The 20,259-nt window shown below is 46.2% G+C and overlaps 1 protein-coding gene across 1 annotated transcript in view; it reads left to right on the forward strand.

Annotated features, from left to right (window-relative positions):
• The first annotated feature begins 264 nt into the window (after positions 1 to 264).
• Positions 265 to 20,259, forward strand: part of CTNNA1 (catenin alpha 1) — a 117,125-nt gene continuing 97,130 nt past the window's right edge. The window contains exons 1-3 of the mRNA XM_038149808.1: positions 265 to 418; positions 17,012 to 17,118; positions 18,986 to 19,181. Of these exons, the coding sequence (XP_038005736.1) occupies positions 17,014 to 17,118; positions 18,986 to 19,181 (301 nt within the window). The 5' untranslated portion in view covers positions 265 to 418; positions 17,012 to 17,013. The remainder of the gene's footprint in view (positions 419 to 17,011; positions 17,119 to 18,985; positions 19,182 to 20,259) is intronic.

Below are 20,259 nucleotides of genomic sequence, written 5' to 3' on the forward strand. Positions count from 1 at the left end.
ACAAGGACAGATTTTAAGGTCGAATTTGTTGATTCTAGCTCATAAGTGGCATCCTAAGAGCCTGGGCTGGGGGCGGCCAGTGGAGGGCTGTGAAGGGAGGCTGCCCGTCGGCCCACGGAGCGAGGGGCCGAGAGGGACAGGGAGCTGTGCCAGGCTCCGCTGCGAGGCCTGGGCGGTTTTAGGGTGCCCTGCTCGGGGTGAGGGGCTGCCGCCGTGTCCGGCGCTGTCCCCGCTGTCCCTCACCTGAGCGGGCGGCGCCGGCAGGGCGCGGGGGCGGCGCGGCGGGCGGTGCCGGGAAGAGCGGCCGGGCCGGGCGGGGAGGCGCCGGAAGAGCCCATTTCCTCCGCGGGACGGGACAAAGCGGCGGGGCCGAGCGCAGCCAGGGCGGCCGCCACCATCCCAGCCCAGCTCTGCCCCGGTAAAGTTGCGGCTCTCGCACTTGGAAACTTTTGGGCGCCGGGCCGGGCCGGGCCGTGCATGCCATGGGGCCGGGGCGGGGGGCGGAGGATGGGAGCGGAGCGGAGCGGGCCGCGCGTGGGGAGGGAGCCGGGCCCGGCTGGGGAGGCTGCGCTGCCCCGAGCGGCGGGGCCCGCGTGGGAGCGGGGCGGGCCCGCGGTGTTCGGGGCCGCCGAGCGCGTTCTGCCGGCGGAGCAGCGCGGCCGGGCCGCTCCCGGCGAAGTTTCGGTGCGGCGGGGCGGTGTCCAGGCCCCTCCCCGCGCGGCCGGGGCCGCCCCGGCGCCGCTCCCCGGCTGCGGGCAGGGCCGGGTGCCCCTTGGGCGCGCTCCGTGCCTTTCGGACCCGCGGTCTGTCCGGGCGGCGCAGCCGGAGCCGGAGCCAGCCCTCCTCCAGCCCCGGCCGTGCTGCCGATCCCATGCACAGACAGCCGGGAACACCCCCCCCCGGCTCCGCCACGTTTTCTGACACCCACCGCTAATCCCCTCCTGTGCTGGAAGGCGAGAGCCTTTCGTTCGCTGACAGAAAGTTTCGTGCTACTTTTCTCAAACAAAAAGTAGGGAGAGCGCATCCGCTCCTGGGTTACGTGCGGCCCCCGTGTCTGCTGCCTGTGGCCCTGGGGTCTCTGGGCAGCGTGGGTCACCTGCCTGTTATTCATTGCTCCTTCCAGTTCAAAATGCCTAAAATCTTTCAGACCGAAAGTTTGCAGGAAAGTGTTTGCTGCAGTCGTGTTTAGTGAAGAATCAGCTGCGCTCAAGGCACGGCTCCCTGCCTGTGTGCCTTGGCTGGCCAGCCGTGCCCAGAAGGTGTCTTCTGGCGAGGGTCATCGATCGCCCCCTCGCCCCGCTGGGCTGCGAGCCCTGTGACCGCGTCCTCAGCCCAGCTTTCGGAGCTGTGACTCCAGGCGTGTCTGGACTATCTGTATTGAACTAGTCTGGGAGCTCTTTGCTGCCCTTCCCCCTTTGTTTGGCTTTGTCTATTGTTTTTTTTTTTTTTTGGGACGGGAGTTGTGCAGAAGGTGTTTTCTGGGTGTTTCAGTCACTTGTACTCTGGTTACTGGTTTCCTGTGTTTTTCCTGCGGTGGGACTGGGGAGGTGGGAGAGGCTGCTCTCTTCAGTCCTGCTGGCTACACCAGGCTCTGGGGTTGTATATTTCAGTTCCTGGGTTGGTTTGTAGGCAGGATTGTGTTGATGAAGGTGAAAGCCCAGCTCATTTTACACTAGGTGCAGCCTTTGCTCTGTGTCAGGGCACCAAGGCTACATTAAGTGTTTTGTTGTACTTATTTCACCCTTCTGAATCGAAACATGTTGCTTAAAAGGACATACTTTGATGTTGAGTCACTGTTCATCATTTTCAAAGAAGCAGTTTCTAAAACATCACGGAAATGTTTTGACTTTTCTCAGCAGAAACAGACAAAGGTTTAGTAGGTTTTGTTTTTAGAAAGGCTTTGCCCTAACCTTTTCCATAACAAACAATGTGCCTTCATTCTTTACTGGTTTTCTTCAGCCAGCTCTAATAATAGGCCTCTGCATTGGAGATTTAAAGTTTATACAAGGTGGCCGGGGGGAGTGCAGTGGGCAGAGATTAGAAATCCTGTGCTCAAATCGATGCTTTAAAATACAAATGTAAATACTTTCCTCACAATTGATTTTCAGGGTTTGAAACATCAGCATTTCTGTGCTGATATGTGTAAGGACAGACATTAATGTGCAGATTCTTCGTAGGGCTTCTGTTGGTGTGGTAAATTTACCTGGAAGATGTAATAGAAGAGTAATTTGTGGTCTTTTTCAGCAGCATGAATATATTCTTTCTGCAGCTGTAAGATCCAGGAACTGATCTTGCAGAGGAATCCACATTAAGTAGAAATGTTTATGAGCTGGAAATACACTTCTGTTGGACTTCAGGCCTAGCTTGAATTTACATCTGCTGTTACTGTTTGATATCTAAACGACCTTTCTCATGTAGAGAATTTGTTAAGATCACAAAAATACTCAGTGGCCAAACCAGCCTTCTCGTCATAGGTGGGCACAGGGGCTGCTCTGGAGTGAGTGCCTTTGTGGTGCTTCTGTTCACGACTTGCTGGGTTCTGTTTTACTGGTGTCCCAGCTTTGCTGGACACCAAAGGAAACATGATGAATAAAAGAGGACTCAGTGTCATTTTGTTAGGACGGTACCTTATGAGGCAGTCACTCAGCATAATGAGTCACAGACTGGTTTGGGTTGAAAGAGACCTTAAAGCTCTGGTTCCACTCCGCCGTTATGGGCAGGGACACCTTTCCTGCCCAAACCTTGCACCTGCTCCAAGCCCTTCCACCCTGGCCTTGAATGCTTCCTGGGATGGGACTTCCTGCTGTTGTGCCTTAACTGACATCACTCAAAAGCTTGTGCTGCAGAACTTCAGTGCTGAAAATATGACCTTGAGGGACAGGATCTGTTACTGCTCTGGGAATTCACCCGAACTGTTCTCCAGCTAGTCTGGAATAGCTCCATTCAGTGACTTTATAGCTCATGTGTTGGTTAAACAGCGTTGCAGCTTTAGAGAAAGTGCAGATGTTTGATAATTACTACTTTTAACTCCATACTATTTTAATCCAGCAAATGAGATTTAAAATAGAGCTACCACAAAAATGTATTCTAGCACCCTGACTGGATGAGCTCCTCTGGAAAGACAAGCACTGAGAGTGGCCTGCTGTGCCACGAAGCAGAACTGGGTGCGGATGGATTTACTGAGGTGAAGGAGTTGCAGGAGGAATGAGGTCACTGCAATTGGAAGTGGGATTGTTCTCCTCCAGTAACTGAGACTCCTTATCTGTTAGTCAGGGTGAAAATGGGTGTAACTGTGATTTCTGGTGTGCAGAAGGTTAGTCCAGACTCTTCTGTTGGCAAATCTGATACTTAAATATGATTCATAATTCCTTGTGACTGATGGATTTAAAGAGCCAGCTACCTTTTCTCTCAATATGTTTACATATTTTTGCTTGTTAATCCCAGATGTACTACAGAAAACATCTGTTAGTCCTTTAATATGTGTTTATAAATATCTCTGGTGGAATTAGAGGAGTAACCTTTTTTTCCCCATGCTTTGTGAAGTGATAGAAATTATTCAATACACAGATCTAAACTAACACAGTTTGCAAAGTGCAGTTCTCCCCCAGTCTGAAGTTCCCTTCTGTTACAATTTCTCTAATTTACAAGACAGCTACTTATTAATCAGTTAGACTCCCAAGAGCCTCTTCTGAAAGGTTTTAAATTCAGGGATCAATGCCTGTATCCTGGGCTTAGCCGAAGTTCTGTGGGCAGCAGATCAAGGGCAGGGATTCTCCACCTCCTCTCAGGTGAGACCCCACCTGCAGAGCTGCCCCAGCCCTGGGCCCAGCACAGGCAGGAGCTGGAGCTGCTGCAGCCAGGCCAGAGGAGGCTCCAGGATGGAGCAGCTCTGCTGGGAAGAAAGGCTGGCACAGCTGGGATTGTTCACCTGGACAGGAGAAGGCTCCAGGGAGAACTCAGACCCCCTTCCAGTGCCTAAAGGGACTCCAAGAGAGCTGGAGAGGTACTTTGGACAAGAGAGAGGCCCTGGACAGGACAAGGGAGAATGGCTTCATGCTGCCAGTGGGCAGGGATAGATGGGATACTGGGAAAAATTCTTGGCTGGGAGGTTGGGGAGGCCCTGGCACAGGGTGCCCAGAACAGCTGTGGCTGCCCCTGGATCCCTGGGAGTGTCCAAGGCCAGGTTGGACATTAAAGCTTGGAGCAACTAGGGATAGTGAAAGGTGTCAGTGCCCATGGCAGGGGTGGAATGAGATGAGCTTTAAGGTCCCTCCCAAGCCAACCATTCTCTGATAAACTCAGGGATGGAAAAACCAAACATGAGGCCAGCTATAGCTAAAGGAATAATCATTACCAAGGCAGAGAGTGGAACAGTGCCCATGAGGCCACGCTGGAGGCCAGTTGGTTGTCTGGTAGCTCTGTTTTGTGAATGGAGTGGCACAAGGAACTGATAAATATTGATATTACAGCCCCAGAGTGAGTGAAACTTCTGGTAGTGAGGGGCTTCAAGCAGGGAACTGGCAGCAGTGTGGCAGGTAGGATTGCATTGGGCATGATGTGGGATCCTCACCTTGTGGTGTGCTGTTTTTCCCAAAGAACAGCCAGTTTCTCAGCAGTCTGTGCCCTGTTATGGAATAGGTCTGCATATGACTGTATATACTTAAGAAGAATTTTTGTGTGGAGCTGATGTTGAGCAAATGAGACTTTGGTGCAAATTAGGGTAGGAGAGGCACGTTGGTTCACCCTGTTCTAAAGTAGCCTTCAATAGCTAGTTTAAGGGAGAGGCTGAAACTAAGGAGCTTGGTAGGTGGGTAGATGCTGAAGGATCAGGAGAAGAAAAAAAATTTTTTTTTTAACCTGGATGTTACCTGAGGGGAGATTGTAGGCATTACAGTTCTGTCATTGCCGTTGTTCCGCAGAAGGTCAAGAGGACATTTAGGTAAATACTAAATTTGTGGCTTTTCATTTAAGTCAGTAGGGGTCAATGCTGTTAGGAACACGTGGCCTTGATGGCTTATGTGGTTTTCTGTGCTCCGCCTTCTACTGCTGTTCCCACTTCCTGAAGGGCTCAGAGTTTTCATTCACTTTATTCTGGGCACTTGTAGAGGTGATATCTATGCAGATCTAAGGCTCTAGGGGGGAGAGTCTTTTTCTATATCTTTCTCTGGTTGATATAACCTGAGCACAGGAGATCCACTTAAATAAATGGTCTGCACAAGGGCTGCACTAGCAATGTAGCTTTACAGAGCCACAAAGGTCAGTTGAATTTTTCATGTAAACAGGGCTGAGCTGTGTGCCTATAAAATGGTGTTTAACCTGCGTAACACTGAGCAGGTCAGTATTCATCTTAGCAAAGTGCTCTTGAGATCTCCAGCTGAAGCTGTAGGTGGGTAAATGTTTTTTTTAATTGACTGGAATATTGAATTCAGAGCCAGTGTTGTTGAACAGCAGAGGACAGAGCTGTGGTGTGCTCAGAAGCAAGAAGGTGAAAGTGGGTGTGAGTGCAACTAATCAAGATGTACAAGCTGCCAGTTTTTGCCCTCTTTCTTGCAAGTATGTCCTTGTAATGTATACTTGTAAAACTAATTTCTTTTAGCATGACTTAAAGACCTAGAGAGTCTCGCTGCTCAATGCTGAAGAGTTGCTCCTGATCCTGGATAATTTATGATGGGCTGTGGGTGTGTGTGCAAGTGACACATCTCATAATAACTTCACTTACAAACCTTAGCGTTCATTCCAACCAGTACCTGGTGTCCAGGTGTTTTGGAGTCTAAGCATCCTGAAATTTCAATTATTTATTCATTTCAAAGGTGAGAAGTTGAACAGTGAACTGTAAGTGGTGCACAGAGGGCTTGATGTGTTCTAATTGCCATAGCTGAGAGGTCTGTCCTGCCGTGACCCTCATCAGGAGGTTATGGTTGTACTGGTCCCATCAACTTTTTATTAGTCTAGCCCTTGTCTGAGGCCCTAAGTTATGAGCCCAACCTGGTCTTGCCTGAGCTGACTGGTAGCAACAACTGAAGGAGGGAATAAAGCAGGAGCTCTGCTTGTTGCACTCTTGAGCAGTGTCCTCTGGCTCTTGGATGCCTTTGTGGAGTGATGAATGCTCTAGGATGGGGTTTGGTGTCTTCTTCTGGTTCTCTGGTCATAATTACCAAGCCCCACCACTTTTCTTTTTACTGATCCCTACAATCATTTATCATCATTTATCTTCCCTCCCTCATATCCTCCCCTACCTTTTTCCTGGGTGGTGGCAGCGTGTAAAGCCATCCCTAAAAGAGAAAGCAACAGGCAGGCAGTAAAACAAGCAATAAAACCATGAGAGAAGAGCAAACAAGTAGCATTGGTTCCCTGAGGTTCTCTCAGGGAAGGCTCTCTCTCTGCCTGGCTCCAGCAGTTTAGGAGCTTCCTGAGGCAGCATTTGGAGCCTGGACTGGCTGTTCTGCAGGTGTGCCCGGTGGCCACAATGGCCAGGGCTGGCAGGAGCCCACATGGCCTCTGGCTCTGACAATCCTGGCTGCAGGTGCAGAGCAACTCTCCCGTCATTGTCTTCAGCCGATGACTTAATGGCTTTTAAATTTAGAAACTTTGTGAGTTAAACAACTTCATACAAGCTACAAGTAAAATGGAAGATTTTTTTTCAGACTATTCTTTTTGAGTGAAAAGCAGGAATCTGGTTTGGCTCTATGAGAGGCTTTAGAGTGGTTTAAATGTTGGTACAAAGTATGGCTTTGTAGTTCCTGCCACTTCCACTCTTTGGAAGATGTGTTTAATTAGAAACCATTGCCCTTGCAGCTGGAAACACATTTCTGGAGTAACGTTAAACAGTGCATCCTGAAAGTGGAGATGTAGAGAAGCCTTTTTGGACAGTGGGCACAGCCTGTGTTTGTTACTCCATGACACTTCACTGCTGCTGGAGTCCTCAGTCATTCCCCTCTGACTTTGTACAAGTATAGAGAAGACTGCAGTAGGATTGTGAACAGGGGGTTTTCCCCTCTCTCCTAGCTGGGGGTTAGGGAGAAAAAATAATTACATAAAATCCAGTAAGAGTAGCACAAAAAATAAAAAAGCTAGAGGGTTTGTATGTACCAAAACAGAATAATGAAGATTACTTGTGCAGGGTTCAAAGCTTATAACCTCACGGAGAAAAAGGTAATTTCTGGTCTTTATGCTTCAGTACTTTAGTATCAGGTCTTCTCAGCTGGTTTACTTAGTTTACAGAACTGGTTAAGACAATTTGAATATGATTATTTGATTAACAGAGTATTATTGTGGACTTAGGGAAAAGTCAGTGCCTGCCAGTGAAAGGTGCGGTGTTCAGCAGAACCAGAGGCAAAGCGCTGGTGCAAAGCCAATGGAACAGGATTTTTTAGCTCATCTGGTTTTTGTTCTGTAGGTTTCGTGTTCCTGGGGGTGAAAAGAAGGGGTGGAGAGAGAAAAATGTGTCTTTAATCAGATGTGAGTTCTGCTTAGTAAATGGCTGTGTTACTACATTTTTTTTTCCCCCAGCAAGACTATCTAAGCAGCGACTCCTTTTTTTTCAAACCTGGTTCCTTCTTGTTGCTTCTGTGGAATGTGGGTGGGACAGTGGCTTTTTTTTTTTTTTTTTTTTTTTTTTTTTTTTTTTAAACAGAAGTGGCTTTAGTTGGTCATCTATCTGTGAAGACAGTGACTCAAAAGGATTCCTGCCCAGGCAGGTCATGGTTAGCTCTGGCTACCATGCATCGTGGTGCACCCTTAGTGAGTTTGTACTTGACAGAAGGTGGTTATGGCTGTGCAGGAACTCTGGGAAGCATCCAAAAATGCATCACACCACTGTGTTTTTATTGTGACTTGCTTTGCTCTTCTGGAGAGGCTGTGAAGTTCTCACCAGTCAGTGCCCCAGTGTTCCAGCATCTGCAGCCTTGAGGGGATGGGGTGTCAGAGCATCCTGCCTTAGTGTGGGCACTGAGCGGTGCTTCACTCCTCCAAGCCATGTTTGTGCAGCCCATTCATGGTCACTCTTTCTTTTGGGGTTTGTTTTTGTGAATTCCCCCTTCCCCCTCCCAAACACACAGCATGAGCTGCAAGTTGAGAGTTGTCTGAGGGCATATGGTGATGGTGCAATTCTTCCTGTCAGAGGATCTCATTGTTTATAGCTGAGAGATGTTGCTGAAGGTTGCCCTGAGCATGAAGTGAAAATCTCGGCCTCATCACCTGTGGGGTTTGTTACTTTTTTCTTTAAAAAAAAAAAAACCTGCTTTGTAATTTTTAGCTAAGACTGACAGAGTGTTCCTGAATCAAAGTGGAGGATTGCAAAAGGACTTCTGAAGGAGTTTTTGTAGGAAACTTAGAAAACATTTTACTTTGTAGAGTCTTCACACTAATGTTCTCCTTTTGCTTCAGTGGGTGCTTCTAGTAGGTTTTGCAAAAGGAGAAAACTGGGAAACTTTTTCCATTCTTAAAACACAGAAGTTTTTGTTACTTGGTCCTTAGTTGCTGCTGTGCTGAGCATGCAACTGAGAAAGGATATGGAATTTAGTCTCTAGTAATACAAGGCTGTCCATTTGCTCCATGTTTAAGTAAATTTTCATTAGCCCCCTAATTATAGGGAGTCTTTTTTTTTTCTTTTTTTTTTTTTTAAACACGTGTCGGCTCTAACAGCTCCATTATTTGTGGACTCCTGACAGTTTTAAATTGCTAATGAAGGTGTAGATTTCGAAGATGTGGTCAGCTAAAAGCACTGAAGGGTATTGCATAACAACATATCAATTTAGGAATGAAAATGCAGTTTGAGTGGGGTCAGATTCTGGTTATTTCTGACTCTTTAGCATAAACAGCACTTTTTATTGCAGGTTGAGTGCTGAAGAAGATCAGAACAAAAATTCCTGGGTTTTCTTTTCCCTTTATTGCCAGCCATCAGTGAGGTTTTGCAGGCTAAGCAAGAATCAATTTTGCAGCTGTGGCAAATTCTTCTGCCAACTGATAAAGTGGACTAATTTATAACAACCTTTTTCTTATTTAACGTGTAGTTGTGGCAAAAATTATCTTGTTAAAAGGTTGCCCCTTCTTGCATTCTTTGTTAACTTAAGGTTGGTAATTGGAACCTGCGCTGGTGTTCTTTGGGATTTGAAGAGCCATGCTCTGAAGCCACAGCCTAGTTATTATATGTGCACTGACTGTGTGTCCCTAGGGTCTGAAATGTGTGCTGTGGTTCAGAGTGTGCCAGAACTGCTGTTCTTTAATTTTTTCTCGATGATTTTAGGGGAACTTCACGGAATTTTCTGCCTCGAGTGGAAAGAGGCACTGAGGTTGGAAGGACTCGTGGTAGTTGAATTCAAGTGGTCCAGTAGAAGCACAAGACCCTCCTGGGTTCTGACATCCTGTCTCCAGGCTGAGCCCCCTTGTTTTGCTTCAGTGTGAACCTACAGTTTGAGCCTACAGCTTCAGTGTAAGAGATGTGGCTGAGTAAGGGCTGGGTTTGGGAGGTTGAAGTTGCCATCACTGCAGGGATAAGCTCAGGAGAGATGTTGCTGTTTGCTTAAAATGCAGGTGTGGTGTCCTTCTGCATGGCCATAGCCTCGCAGTGCTGACCCACAGAGCAGCTCAATACAGCAGTTACAGTTCCAGTGGTTACTTGTTCTGATTTGGGAAGTTATCTTTCATGGTGTTAGTGCAGTTCTTCAGCACGAAATGCACCAACATCCATGTGAAAGCAGAGTGACTGGTTATTATTCATAACAGTACTAGCTTGCTGGTCATGGCACATCCTTTTTTTCCAAATACAAAGTTTTTCAGCCAGAATATAAAAATTGATCTTAGTTATAGAGGAGAGTCTCTTTTTTAGAAAGAGTATGTGTGTCTTTCAAAGCACTCTTTATTCCTTCTCAGTCTTCTTTTTGGAGTTGGGATCATGCATGAGTTTTGGAAACTGAAAACTGCTGAAATGAATTGAAAGTTTGGGACATACCAGGCTATCCATCTGAACAGTTAAATGGGTATAAGGCTGAGTTTGGGTCCTGTATTCTTTCAGGGTGTCATCCATGAACTGAAGCCTTAGTGTGACATAAATAAGTCACTCATTACTCGTGCTGCCTGTGATTTGTCTTCCATGCACTTCCTTTCTACATCCTTTGTAGTAAAACAATTCTGTCAGAAAGAAAACTATCAGAGTTGAACACTTGTATAACAGGAGGCAAGAAGCTGATGTTGGCAACAGCATTTCCAAAGCAAACTTCTTATTTGCCATTGTGAAATCTCTGCTGAGGTCCCAGGACCGGTACAGTGAAGCTGCTTGTGCAGCGCATGCCTGCATCCCCTAAGCAGCAGCTGAACCTGAGTGAAAGAGTGAAAACCTGGAGGGACAGAGCACGTTCCTGGTTCTGACGGAAGATGAATGGCTTGAATCCCCAGCACTGTGGCAGTTTGGAAGCTGCAAGGAGATAGCACAGACTGCATGGGGGAGAGTGAGGCATCTTCATCTGCTGCTGTGCCCACTCCCCTGTGGGCTGGGCTGGGCAGTGCTGCCACAGGGAAAAGGTGAGGGGCTCCCTGTGGCTGCTGGCTCTGCTGGGAGACAACACCCACACGGGAGAGAAAACAGAGCCGGGAATTTCCTGGATTTTTGTAGGGACACTGGATCAGGGTTCGCCTCTCAATTCAGTAGCAAGGTCTAAAGGAGTGGAGAATAGAGAAGCATTTGTTTGTTACTGGCTGTGCCAGGCTGTCTGATGAGCGTTTCAGATGCCTCTATGGGTCTTCTCCACAAGAGCAGCAGAGAAAAATTTATGAAAGCAGATTAAGAGACCTGGACCTGGGATGGCACTGGTGAGGAATAGGCTTATCTGAACCTGAATATTGTCTCTTTTCTTGGGTGGTTACTGCAGTTTGTGGGGGAAAAAACCCTAAACAAAAGCTATAGCAGAGTTGAATATACTTGAGTGGCTGGAAATTCCATCAAGGAAAGCATGGTTATTGGTTTCTACAGAAGGTTGCTTCTTTACTCAGTGAAGTTATTTCTCACATATTTTTCCATGATTTGTAGAGCTACCACACTTGAAAGTTTAGTAAAATTGTATTCAATGAAAACCAAGAGTTTGGGATGAGGTTGAGATGATCTTACCTTGACACCAAAGCTGGGCAAGGCCAGTGTATCTACTCACACCTCAGAACGTGGAGGCACTCCAGACTTTAGTAACACAGACGCAGTACATCCCACCTGTGTCACTGAGATCTGGGTCTCATAAGACAAGTTCAACTCAAACTCATCTGGCACATACAAATAGGAGCTTTGCCACAACATGACATCTGAGTTTGTATTAATACTTCAGACTGTGAAATTTTAGCAGTAAGGATTTCTAATGAGGTAGTACCTGCGTGGCATTTGTGGTGGGGGACAGGATTTGGTAGCTGAGCAGATGGAGTATAAGGTTTAAGGCTATGTTAGAAGAGTGTCTCTGTTTTTAGTTGTGTATACTTGATGTTAAATAAAACCAGCTTAAATAAAGCCTGCTTAAATCCTCCTTGAAAAGCATTACATACAGCAAACATCCCTGACTTCAGCTATTTGGCTGCTGAGTGTTGCTTTATTTGTGGAACAGGGCAGAAAAATTAATTTGGATACTGTGAAGGAAAAGAATAGAACTTTTTATTTTATGGATTCTCCTAGTTATATGAAAAACCAGTTTTGAGTTGTCAATGGGCCATATGAAGCCCCAGCATGCGAGCTGAGTTTTACTGAAGTGTGTCTTAATCTCTTTGAAACCAAAACTGTTCGGAAGATTTGTATTAATGGTATGTGTTAGATACCCAGCTCCTGAAGATCTTTGTGCTCTTGTCTGCCACCTTCAGCAGGGGTCAAGGATCCCTGCTGGTTGTCAGGTGGGTTGGGTATTTGGGTAACAAGCCAAGCAAAAGGATTCCACTGGGAACAAGCGGTCTGGTTCTTTTTCTGTCTGGAAGATAAAGCTGGGTTATTGTGTTGTGAACCCCACCATGTTCCATCCCCAGGACCTGGGTGATGGAGTCATTATTCAGTACAGACTATCTAGAGACAGTCTGGAAGCATGGTAGGAGACCAGATTATCATTCAAAATGAGTGAGACATATGAGAGAAAAAAGCTTCAAAAAACTGTATTGAAGTACCTCCTTCTGCTCCTGGGCACATCAACCCCGCAGAATGGGGAGCAGCTGAGGAGTCCAGGAAGGGTGTTCAGATAGAGAATGTCCTCCCAGGTATAAAATGTTCTTGTCCCATCTTCTGTGTTAGGCATTTTGGCTAGCTCAGTGCTGTAATTCAGTATGTGGTCTGTTGTGCCTGGCAAGGTCAGCTCCTCTCTGTGCCAGTCAGACCTTTCCTTGAGCACTGGCTTCTCTGGGAAAAACCAAGAAATCAGTGAGTGCAGCTAAAAACTTTTAGAAAACAGCCTGGCAAGAGTTAAAATGTGAAGACTGACAGCAGATGTTCTGTTAAAGACTTTCAGGTAGCACAAGGTGATGGGACTGAAGGAGATGGACAGTTATTTTCTTGCTGTGTAACCCAAGAGATTTACCCTTGCCTGAAGGTAGGGTGACTGCAGGATGGTTTGGTACTGGGCAGGTGGAATGGACTCACTCAGTAGTGTCTGAGATAGAGCCAGCACTGCCTTCAGGTGTGTGTGTGGGAGTGCAACCTGGAAGAACGGGACCCTGAAGACTTAGGCCTTTTTGTGATTTGTTGGGGGGCAGAGCTTGCTGTTCAAACTGTGCTTCTTCACGGGCTTTTGGAAAAGCCTTGGGTGCCTTCAGGGCACTTCTGCAAAGCAGCTGCAGAGCTGCATTCCTCTGCTTGCCAATATGTAAAAATTATTTGCATGCCAGTATTATGGGAGTAAGTATCTGAAATTATTCCTAAAACCTTGAATTTCCAGTTTTTGAGAACGCTCAGACCTACAGTTGTGGCTTTTGGAAGGAGTACTGTGTGTACATCACCCTTGGTGTGCTCCGGGCAGCCCCAGCAGCTCAGACGTCCCTCTGCTTGTCCTTCTTTCCAAGCAGGGCTGGGGCCTGCCCTGGGGCACACTTCAGAATCAGAGCTCATCTCCTTGTTGTTCCTTCCCTGTGCAGTCCCACCTCCTCCATCAGGACAGGAACCTGGGAAGGAAAGTTTTAGTTACCCGCTTACTCTGAGACCTGCTTACTCTGAGACAGAGCTCCCTGCAGCGGCTCACACCTCTGCCAGCGTGGGTCTGTTTGGGCAGGGAGAGGAGCAGTTGGATGGCAACAGCAGTTGGTTGAGGCAGAATGAAGACCTGTCCTTAATCTTTAGCTGTTGATGAGATCTTGGCTGTTTGTAGAAAGCAAGCGAGAATTGTCCAGGGGTGTTTCTGCTTGCAAATCATTGGCTGGAGCAGAGCTCTGAAAGGGTTTCTTTAAACCCCTGTGCTTCTCCTGCCCTCATGTCCTTGCCAGTGCACTAAGCCCCAGTGAGACACTGCATTACTATTGAAATCTCTATTGCAATAATGAGCACCATCATGAACAGGAAAATAACCCAAAGGGTTTGCAGTTCACGTGCTGGGCTGGTGAGCATGGTTGGAGCTTCACACGTCTGAGCATCAAATGTGTGGGATGGGCATTCCTGCTCCCTGCAGAAGCTCTGTTTGATGCTCAGTTTTCAGTGGCTCCTGGTTCAGCTTGGCTGTGGCATACAGCTTTGCCCTGTGTTCCCACTGCAGTGGCTTTGCCAAGGATGCCAGCTGATGGTGCCATCTCCCCTTGCCATAGCGGTGTGTGTGGTGGCACGGTGAGCCAGATGGGCATCTCAGCCCACCTTGCAAAAATGGATTTCTTTCCCTTCAGCCAAATCAGTCCTTCCCCATCTGGTTAATCGCTCAGGCGTGGGGAAAGCTGTGCCAGTACGGAGGGGGTGTGATGTGCAAACGGGAATGAGTTCCTGGAGGGGTGTGGGAGGATGAACATTGGTCCTTAAGCAGCTTTTCTGCTGCTTATGAAACCACAGGCTGGGCAACCTCAACTCCCTGTGCAGTGGTGTTGTTCTATATATTCCTGCACTTGAGATTCAGCGCCGCTCACTCTTCTGCCGTGTGGTCCGTGCTGCTTTGTCCCTGAAATTAGTGGGGCTGGGGCATGGAGAACCTTTTCCATGTCAGTTGGGCTGTCCCAGCTATCAAGCCAGTGCTGCGCTGCTCTGCTGTGGGTTCCTCTTCCAGAGGATGTCCTCTTTCCCTGTCGGTATTGGAATAATTGGAATAATGGAAGAGGGTTGTGGTGTGCTCTCCAGGAGCCAAGGATTAAGCACTCTGTTCCAGTATCCCATGAGGTGGTTTGCCACTTGTTACCATATTTGAATTCACTGAGGGAGAGCTTGAGCAGTCACAGGAAAAAGGCAAGTTCCAGAGAACTAGAGGGAATCCCAGCCATGCTGTACCATGGCCCTGACAGTTGTGCTCTTTTCCCCTAAACCCATCTCACCCATGTGTTGGTAACTTACAGCCTCTTCCTGTGTTCTCCACAGTTTAATTTAATAGAATAAACATATTTATTGTAATGTACCAATGATATCCAAGCCCTTGCTGCCAAACAGGCTATTTGATACCAAGCTTTGCTTCTTAGATAAATTTCAATAGCACTGCTACTAAGTGGTTTTTATAGACCATTACTTTTGGCCAATTCACGAACTATCATACTAACGTGTTTTCAGATGAATTGCCTTTATTATCCTACTAATACAATTAGCGTATCTTCTCATGGTTACCTCGTCCTGCACATTGTTTCTGCAAGAGGTGTAACAGCATTAACTACATAGAAAAAGCCTTTCTTAAGAAACCTGCTGGGCTTTCTATAGCTCTGGCTCTGTTTCTCAGAAACCACAAAGGTTGTCAGTGTATTTTTCTTGGCTTCTTATGTAGGAAGCATTTGTACTGAGCTAATGGAGAGGGAATAAACCCTCTTCCGTGAAATTCCTTGTGGGGGGTGGGAAGCTACCTGGGGGTGAAGGGCATTTCACAGCATGCTCTGTGCCAGCATCTGGGCTGTGGCACAAGCCAGTAGGTGAATGAAATAAGAAGAGGGGGTGATTGAGAGAGAAGGTTCATTAGTGAGTTCACAGTGCTTTGTGGTTCCTGTCAGAGGTAAGGGAGGACGGGAGGTGACCGCCTTCCACCATCCTGTGGCTCCTTGGAGGCTCTGGAGCTGTGGTGTGGCTTGTGCTCTGGAGCTGGGAGCCTTCCCCTGCACCCACTGCTTTTTCAGTGCAAACCATCAGAAGGGTTGCATGTATGCCAGCATCAAGTGGGCTCATTCTAGTCTCTCTCTTTTTAAGCTTTTGGCTTTTAAAGTTTTTTTCTCCCAGCAGTGTGGGCACTTGGAGTGTGGGTGTAGTGGAGAGCTGAATGCAGCTGGGTGAACGGTCCTGCCTTGCACCTTGTGAAGCTGTACTTCAGTGTGTCAGCTTTGGTCAGCAGTGCTGAAGTGGGTTCTCAGTCTCTGCTGTGGTGCCTGTGGTGTGGGCACCCTGGGATGGCTGGGGAGCAGCCCTGAGGCCTGGCTGAGCTCCTCCAGTGCCCTAGAGCTTCCATTCTTCCCTTGGGAACAAGCAGCCCTCCTGTGCACAATTAGCTGTTGGGGTCAGGAGAGAGTAGTTGCTTGTTGGTACGTGTTGTAAACATTGTTGGTTACCAAAATTAGTGCCTTGCCTCCTGCTTTTTAAAAATAACGGGATGTTGTGCTCGTCTGGCAGCTTGGGGACATCTGGTGCTGTCAGAGCAACGTGACTGCTGAGATGCTGTGCAGGCAATGCCCTGGTCAGAGAAAGATTAAAAATATCAGCAAATAAGCTTTAAAATTACCTCAGCAGTAGGTGTTTAGGAAGATGGGTGGATGGAGATTTAGAAAATCTATTTGTCTTCCTGACTTATTTTTAAAAATAAAGAGTTACAAATGTAGTTTTAGTCTAATCTTGAATTTTGAGGTCAGCCCAAAGCAGGAATAGCTAGAATGTATTATGTCTGAAGTGACATGAATTGGTTTTATGAATCTCCAGTACTTTAAATCCATTTTTTTACTGAAATTATTGTTCACTTTATTATTTTGTTGCAATGTGCAGCATCATAGTGTTAATCCACTGATTTGTTGTAGTTCCTTATTTTTAGTTCTATTTTTTTAGACTGCTGGTCTCAACAGCACAGCTATTTTAGTAGTTTCACTCAACTTTTCCCTTAAGTATGTTTGCTGTTCCATTGGGATGTTGATATAAAACTGTAACGGGAAGGAATGGCTCAGTGACAGCTTTGAACAGATCTCTTCATGCAAATCTGCTTTTCCCTCCTATGCAAATGTTAAGGAGAAGTGTAATAGATATGTAAGCTGTTAAGTATGAACCAGCTGGATTTTCTGGCTTTGTGAGGCTTATATTCACTCCTTTACCTCTGTATTCCCCAAAGGTGAACCGGATGAAGGGGGAGGGTGTGTGGGTTGGGTTAAACCTGGCTCCTGCTTTGGTAGAGCCTTTGGGCAGTGACTGGTGGTAGAGCTGAGGACGTGGGCAGCATCCAGAGCTGCTGAAGTCAGGGGCTCCTCTCCCTTCTGCTCCCCCAGGCCTTGGGCTGTGTCTGAGAGCTGGCCCTGGAAGGGAGGCATTGCAAAATGGCCAGGGGCCACCCAGCTTCATGGGCAAAGTGCCCCCACTACCTGTGGTACTTCTCCATTGCTCAGGGACCACCAGTGAGTGACTCAGGCACTGCTGATTTTGTCGTTGCTCTGATAAAACAGTGCGGCTTTGGGTAGGTTTGTGTGTGGGTTTATTTGCTTTTGGTTTTATTTTCTAACCAAAATGTGCAGGTAGTATCTGTGTATTGTAATAACATTTTCTCAGACTCATACAATTTGAATCAAAGCTGATGTTTCTGGAGATGCTGTAACTTCCACTTACACTAAGTGGATGTTTTGTGTTTAACAGGCTGCATTTTAATTTATTTTAAAGATGCATTAACAATAAAAAATGGTATTAATCTAGCTCTTTTTCTTCTGGCAGAAATGACTGCTGTCACTGCAGCCAATGTGAACTTCAAATGGGACCCCAAAAGCCTGGAGATAAGGACACTGGCAGTTGAAAGGCTGCTCGAGCCTCTTGTTACACAGGTAGGAAAAATATGGGGTAAAAAAACCAGTCACAAGCATGATTGCCTGTTTTGGTGTTTTAATTAAGTCACAAAGCTTAAATTCTAGGTCTAAAACACTACAAACTAAAAAGAAAAAAGTCTACAAGCCGTTTCTTTTCTCAGTTTCATTGAACAGTCACTGGCTGTTCAGGGAAACTGTGCTGCTTCAGCACCTGATAAGACACAGTAGTTACTGACATGCATTTCTGCACTTCTGATTGAAATAATGTTCCATGCCTATACTTTGTGCTGGATTTGTGAATAAAAGCTTCTTTCTGTGTGGTGTATATGCTGCAGTGGAAAGCACCGAAGAGCACAGGAAGGCTGGAGTATGTCTTGTAAATGGGAGCTGTGTGTATTGGGTGTTTTGGAAATTCTTGGAAGAGACTTTCTAGGAGGTCTGGAAGAGAAGGTACACAGGAGACAGTTCACTTGTTGTCTTCAGCATTGTTTTCCTGGAATGTGAAATGTCTAAAATGACAGAATGAGCTGGACACAATTCCTGCTAAGTACAGATGGGAATGATCAAGTTTTGTTCCCAGTATAATCCCCTTTAGTCACTAAACTGCTGTCTGTACCTGCGACTTGTTTCCTCTGGGTCCTCGGGTGGGCAGTTATCCAACTGATGAGGCTTTTTAGCTGAAGTTACTGATGGAGTCTTTGCTTAAGAGAATTTGTCCTAATTAGGCAAACTTAACTGAGCAAACTTGTTCACAGGACCTTTTTCACCCAGTTGAGTGTCTGTAACTTAGTCCTCAAGGAATAAGCCAACAGGCTGTACTGGCAATCCCCAGTTTTCTGAACGATGTGACTGGCAAAATACAGAGGGAACTGGAGCAAATTGCCTTGTTGCAACTTGTTCTTTATTTGTAGAACACGATGAACTGAGAGTACCCAGTACAAATGCTCCCCATTAACCAACCACGATATTCCCAGCTGATGGCTTTCCCTCTCTGCATCAGCCAGCTGGGAAGATGGATTCGGCTCTGAGGACCTTTATGTCAGCAGTCCTTGGGCTTTCCAGAGTAGTAATTTTTTTAGTGTTGTAATTTAATGTCCCTCTGAAGCAGCTTTGTGTGTGTTTTCTGAGGTTTTCCAAAAAGGAGAGGAAAGAATAAGACAAATGGAGAAGTGTGTGTGGATTTTGTGACATGCCTGTGTTGGATGCAAGGGGGTGGATCCTGATCCTAAGCTCAGGGGTTACCTGGGGGGTTTCCTGGCCTCTAGTGATGACTCTGCTCCCAGCAGGGTTTCGGTCCAAGATGGAGAGCTGGAAATATTTATTGATTGTGGGATGATTGTGAGAGTTCAGTTGGGTTTTGTTGGTTTTTTTTTTTTTAGGAAATAATGAGCTCTACCAAGTCCTTTGCTCTGCATTCAGCCCCTTAGCTATAGCACTGTTTTGGACTGAAAAGATACTGTGTCTCTACATTTCTTCTGGCACAGACCTCAACCTTGTCTAGTGTCTCTTATGGCTGGAGAGTTATCCCAAACTAATTATCCCCACCTTGGTTTCTTTTATGTGGTGCCAAAGAGCTCTGGCCTGTTACTGAGACTACAGTTTATCAAAAATACAAATAGATCTCCGTTCTTAAAATCAGCTTTTGAGGCGTGCTGCTGGTAAGAGAAATCTTTGAGCTATTTAGCTGTATTTATTTTGCTCATCTAAAGAATCAAGAAGCATCATAATGTTTAAATGTGAAAAACAGTCATTAGGTTAACTTTTGGAGCTGGCAATAGTGCAGGTATTAGCAATATACTGTCTAAAAAAATACATGTGGCCTTATATCAAATGGCTAAATATTAAATTTAATGTTGGGTTTTTTCCCTTCCATCTATTCCTTTAGGTAACAACACTGGTTAACACCAGCAACAAGGGCCCTTCCAATAAAAAGCGAGGCCGTTCTAAAAAGGCTCATGTCTTGGCTGCTTCAGTTGAACAAGCAACAGAGAATTTCCTGGAGAAAGGAGACAAAATTGCAAAGGAGAGCCAGTTCCTGAAGGAGGAGCTGGTGGCAGCCGTGGAAGATGTTCGCAAGCAAGGTAAGAGTGTGGGTCTGTCTGATGGCCTCTCAAACTGTGGCTCTTCAGAGCAAGTGGAACCATTCCCATTTCTCTTTGCTGCTCTTTCTAATGACAGTGCCTCTCAACTTGTGGGTTCTTAGCTTGCCTGGCTGGCATCCCTGAGCAGTAATGTAACTGGCTAGGTCTGGAAATTGGATGTCCCAAGCAGAGATTAAGAAGAGAAGCAGAAGGGCTAATTCTTTGAAGAGCATTTAAAAACTCAGTTTAGGCTCAAAAGTGAATGTGCTCCCTGCAGCTGCCTGAATTTTATGGGACTATGTCTGAAATATGTCAATAACTTTTCAATATCTGCCTGTATACAGACCAGCACTGTAGGAGGAAGAGCCAAGTGTTGACTCAACAGAGATGTGTTTCTTGAATATGTGAAATGTAAACAACAACAAACAGAATGTGAAGACCTTGATTAAATATTCCAGGCTTCCTTCCTCACATCTAATGTTGATTTTTATAATTTTCTTTTTTACTTTCTTGGAGCAGACCTGCAAGAAAAGCCTATGGAGCTGACTTACTCTAAAATATGCACTAGTAAATATTGTTGCTCATAAATCATTTATCATTCTTCCAGTCATGAGTCTTTTCTATGCTTCAGTGAAACCCAGTCAAGTGGTATTAATGGTGACGGCTGCTGCTGCAAAAAGGGGAAAACTCATTAGCATTAATTACTTGTTTGTAGCTGAAGTTGCAGAGTGGTGAAATATTAGTTGGAAATGGTTCTAAGTTCTGGATGAGCCTGGCTGATAGACCAAAGAAAGATCAAGGTAAGAAGGCTGCAATATAAGGGGCTAATTGAGTTGGCTTAATTTAACAACAACAAACAGTAAGAGAGCCCCCTTTGACTCCAAGCTTTAATTGTTGGTGCTCAACTGCTGCTAAGTTGAGAGTTAGTGCTCATCTGTGGGTGCCTCCAAATTGCTCAGTGATGCTGGTGAGAGGGAGCTCTACTCAGCCCTTGGGATTGAAAACATCCCTGAGCTGGATTTGTAGCTGAATATTGCAGTGAGAGGCTGGTGGGAAGGAGAGACTGATAAAAAACCTT

The sequence above is a fragment of the Motacilla alba genome, chromosome 13 (genome assembly GCF_015832195.1).
Source record: "Motacilla alba alba isolate MOTALB_02 chromosome 13, Motacilla_alba_V1.0_pri, whole genome shotgun sequence".
Lineage (NCBI taxonomy): Eukaryota > Metazoa > Chordata > Aves > Passeriformes > Motacillidae > Motacilla > Motacilla alba.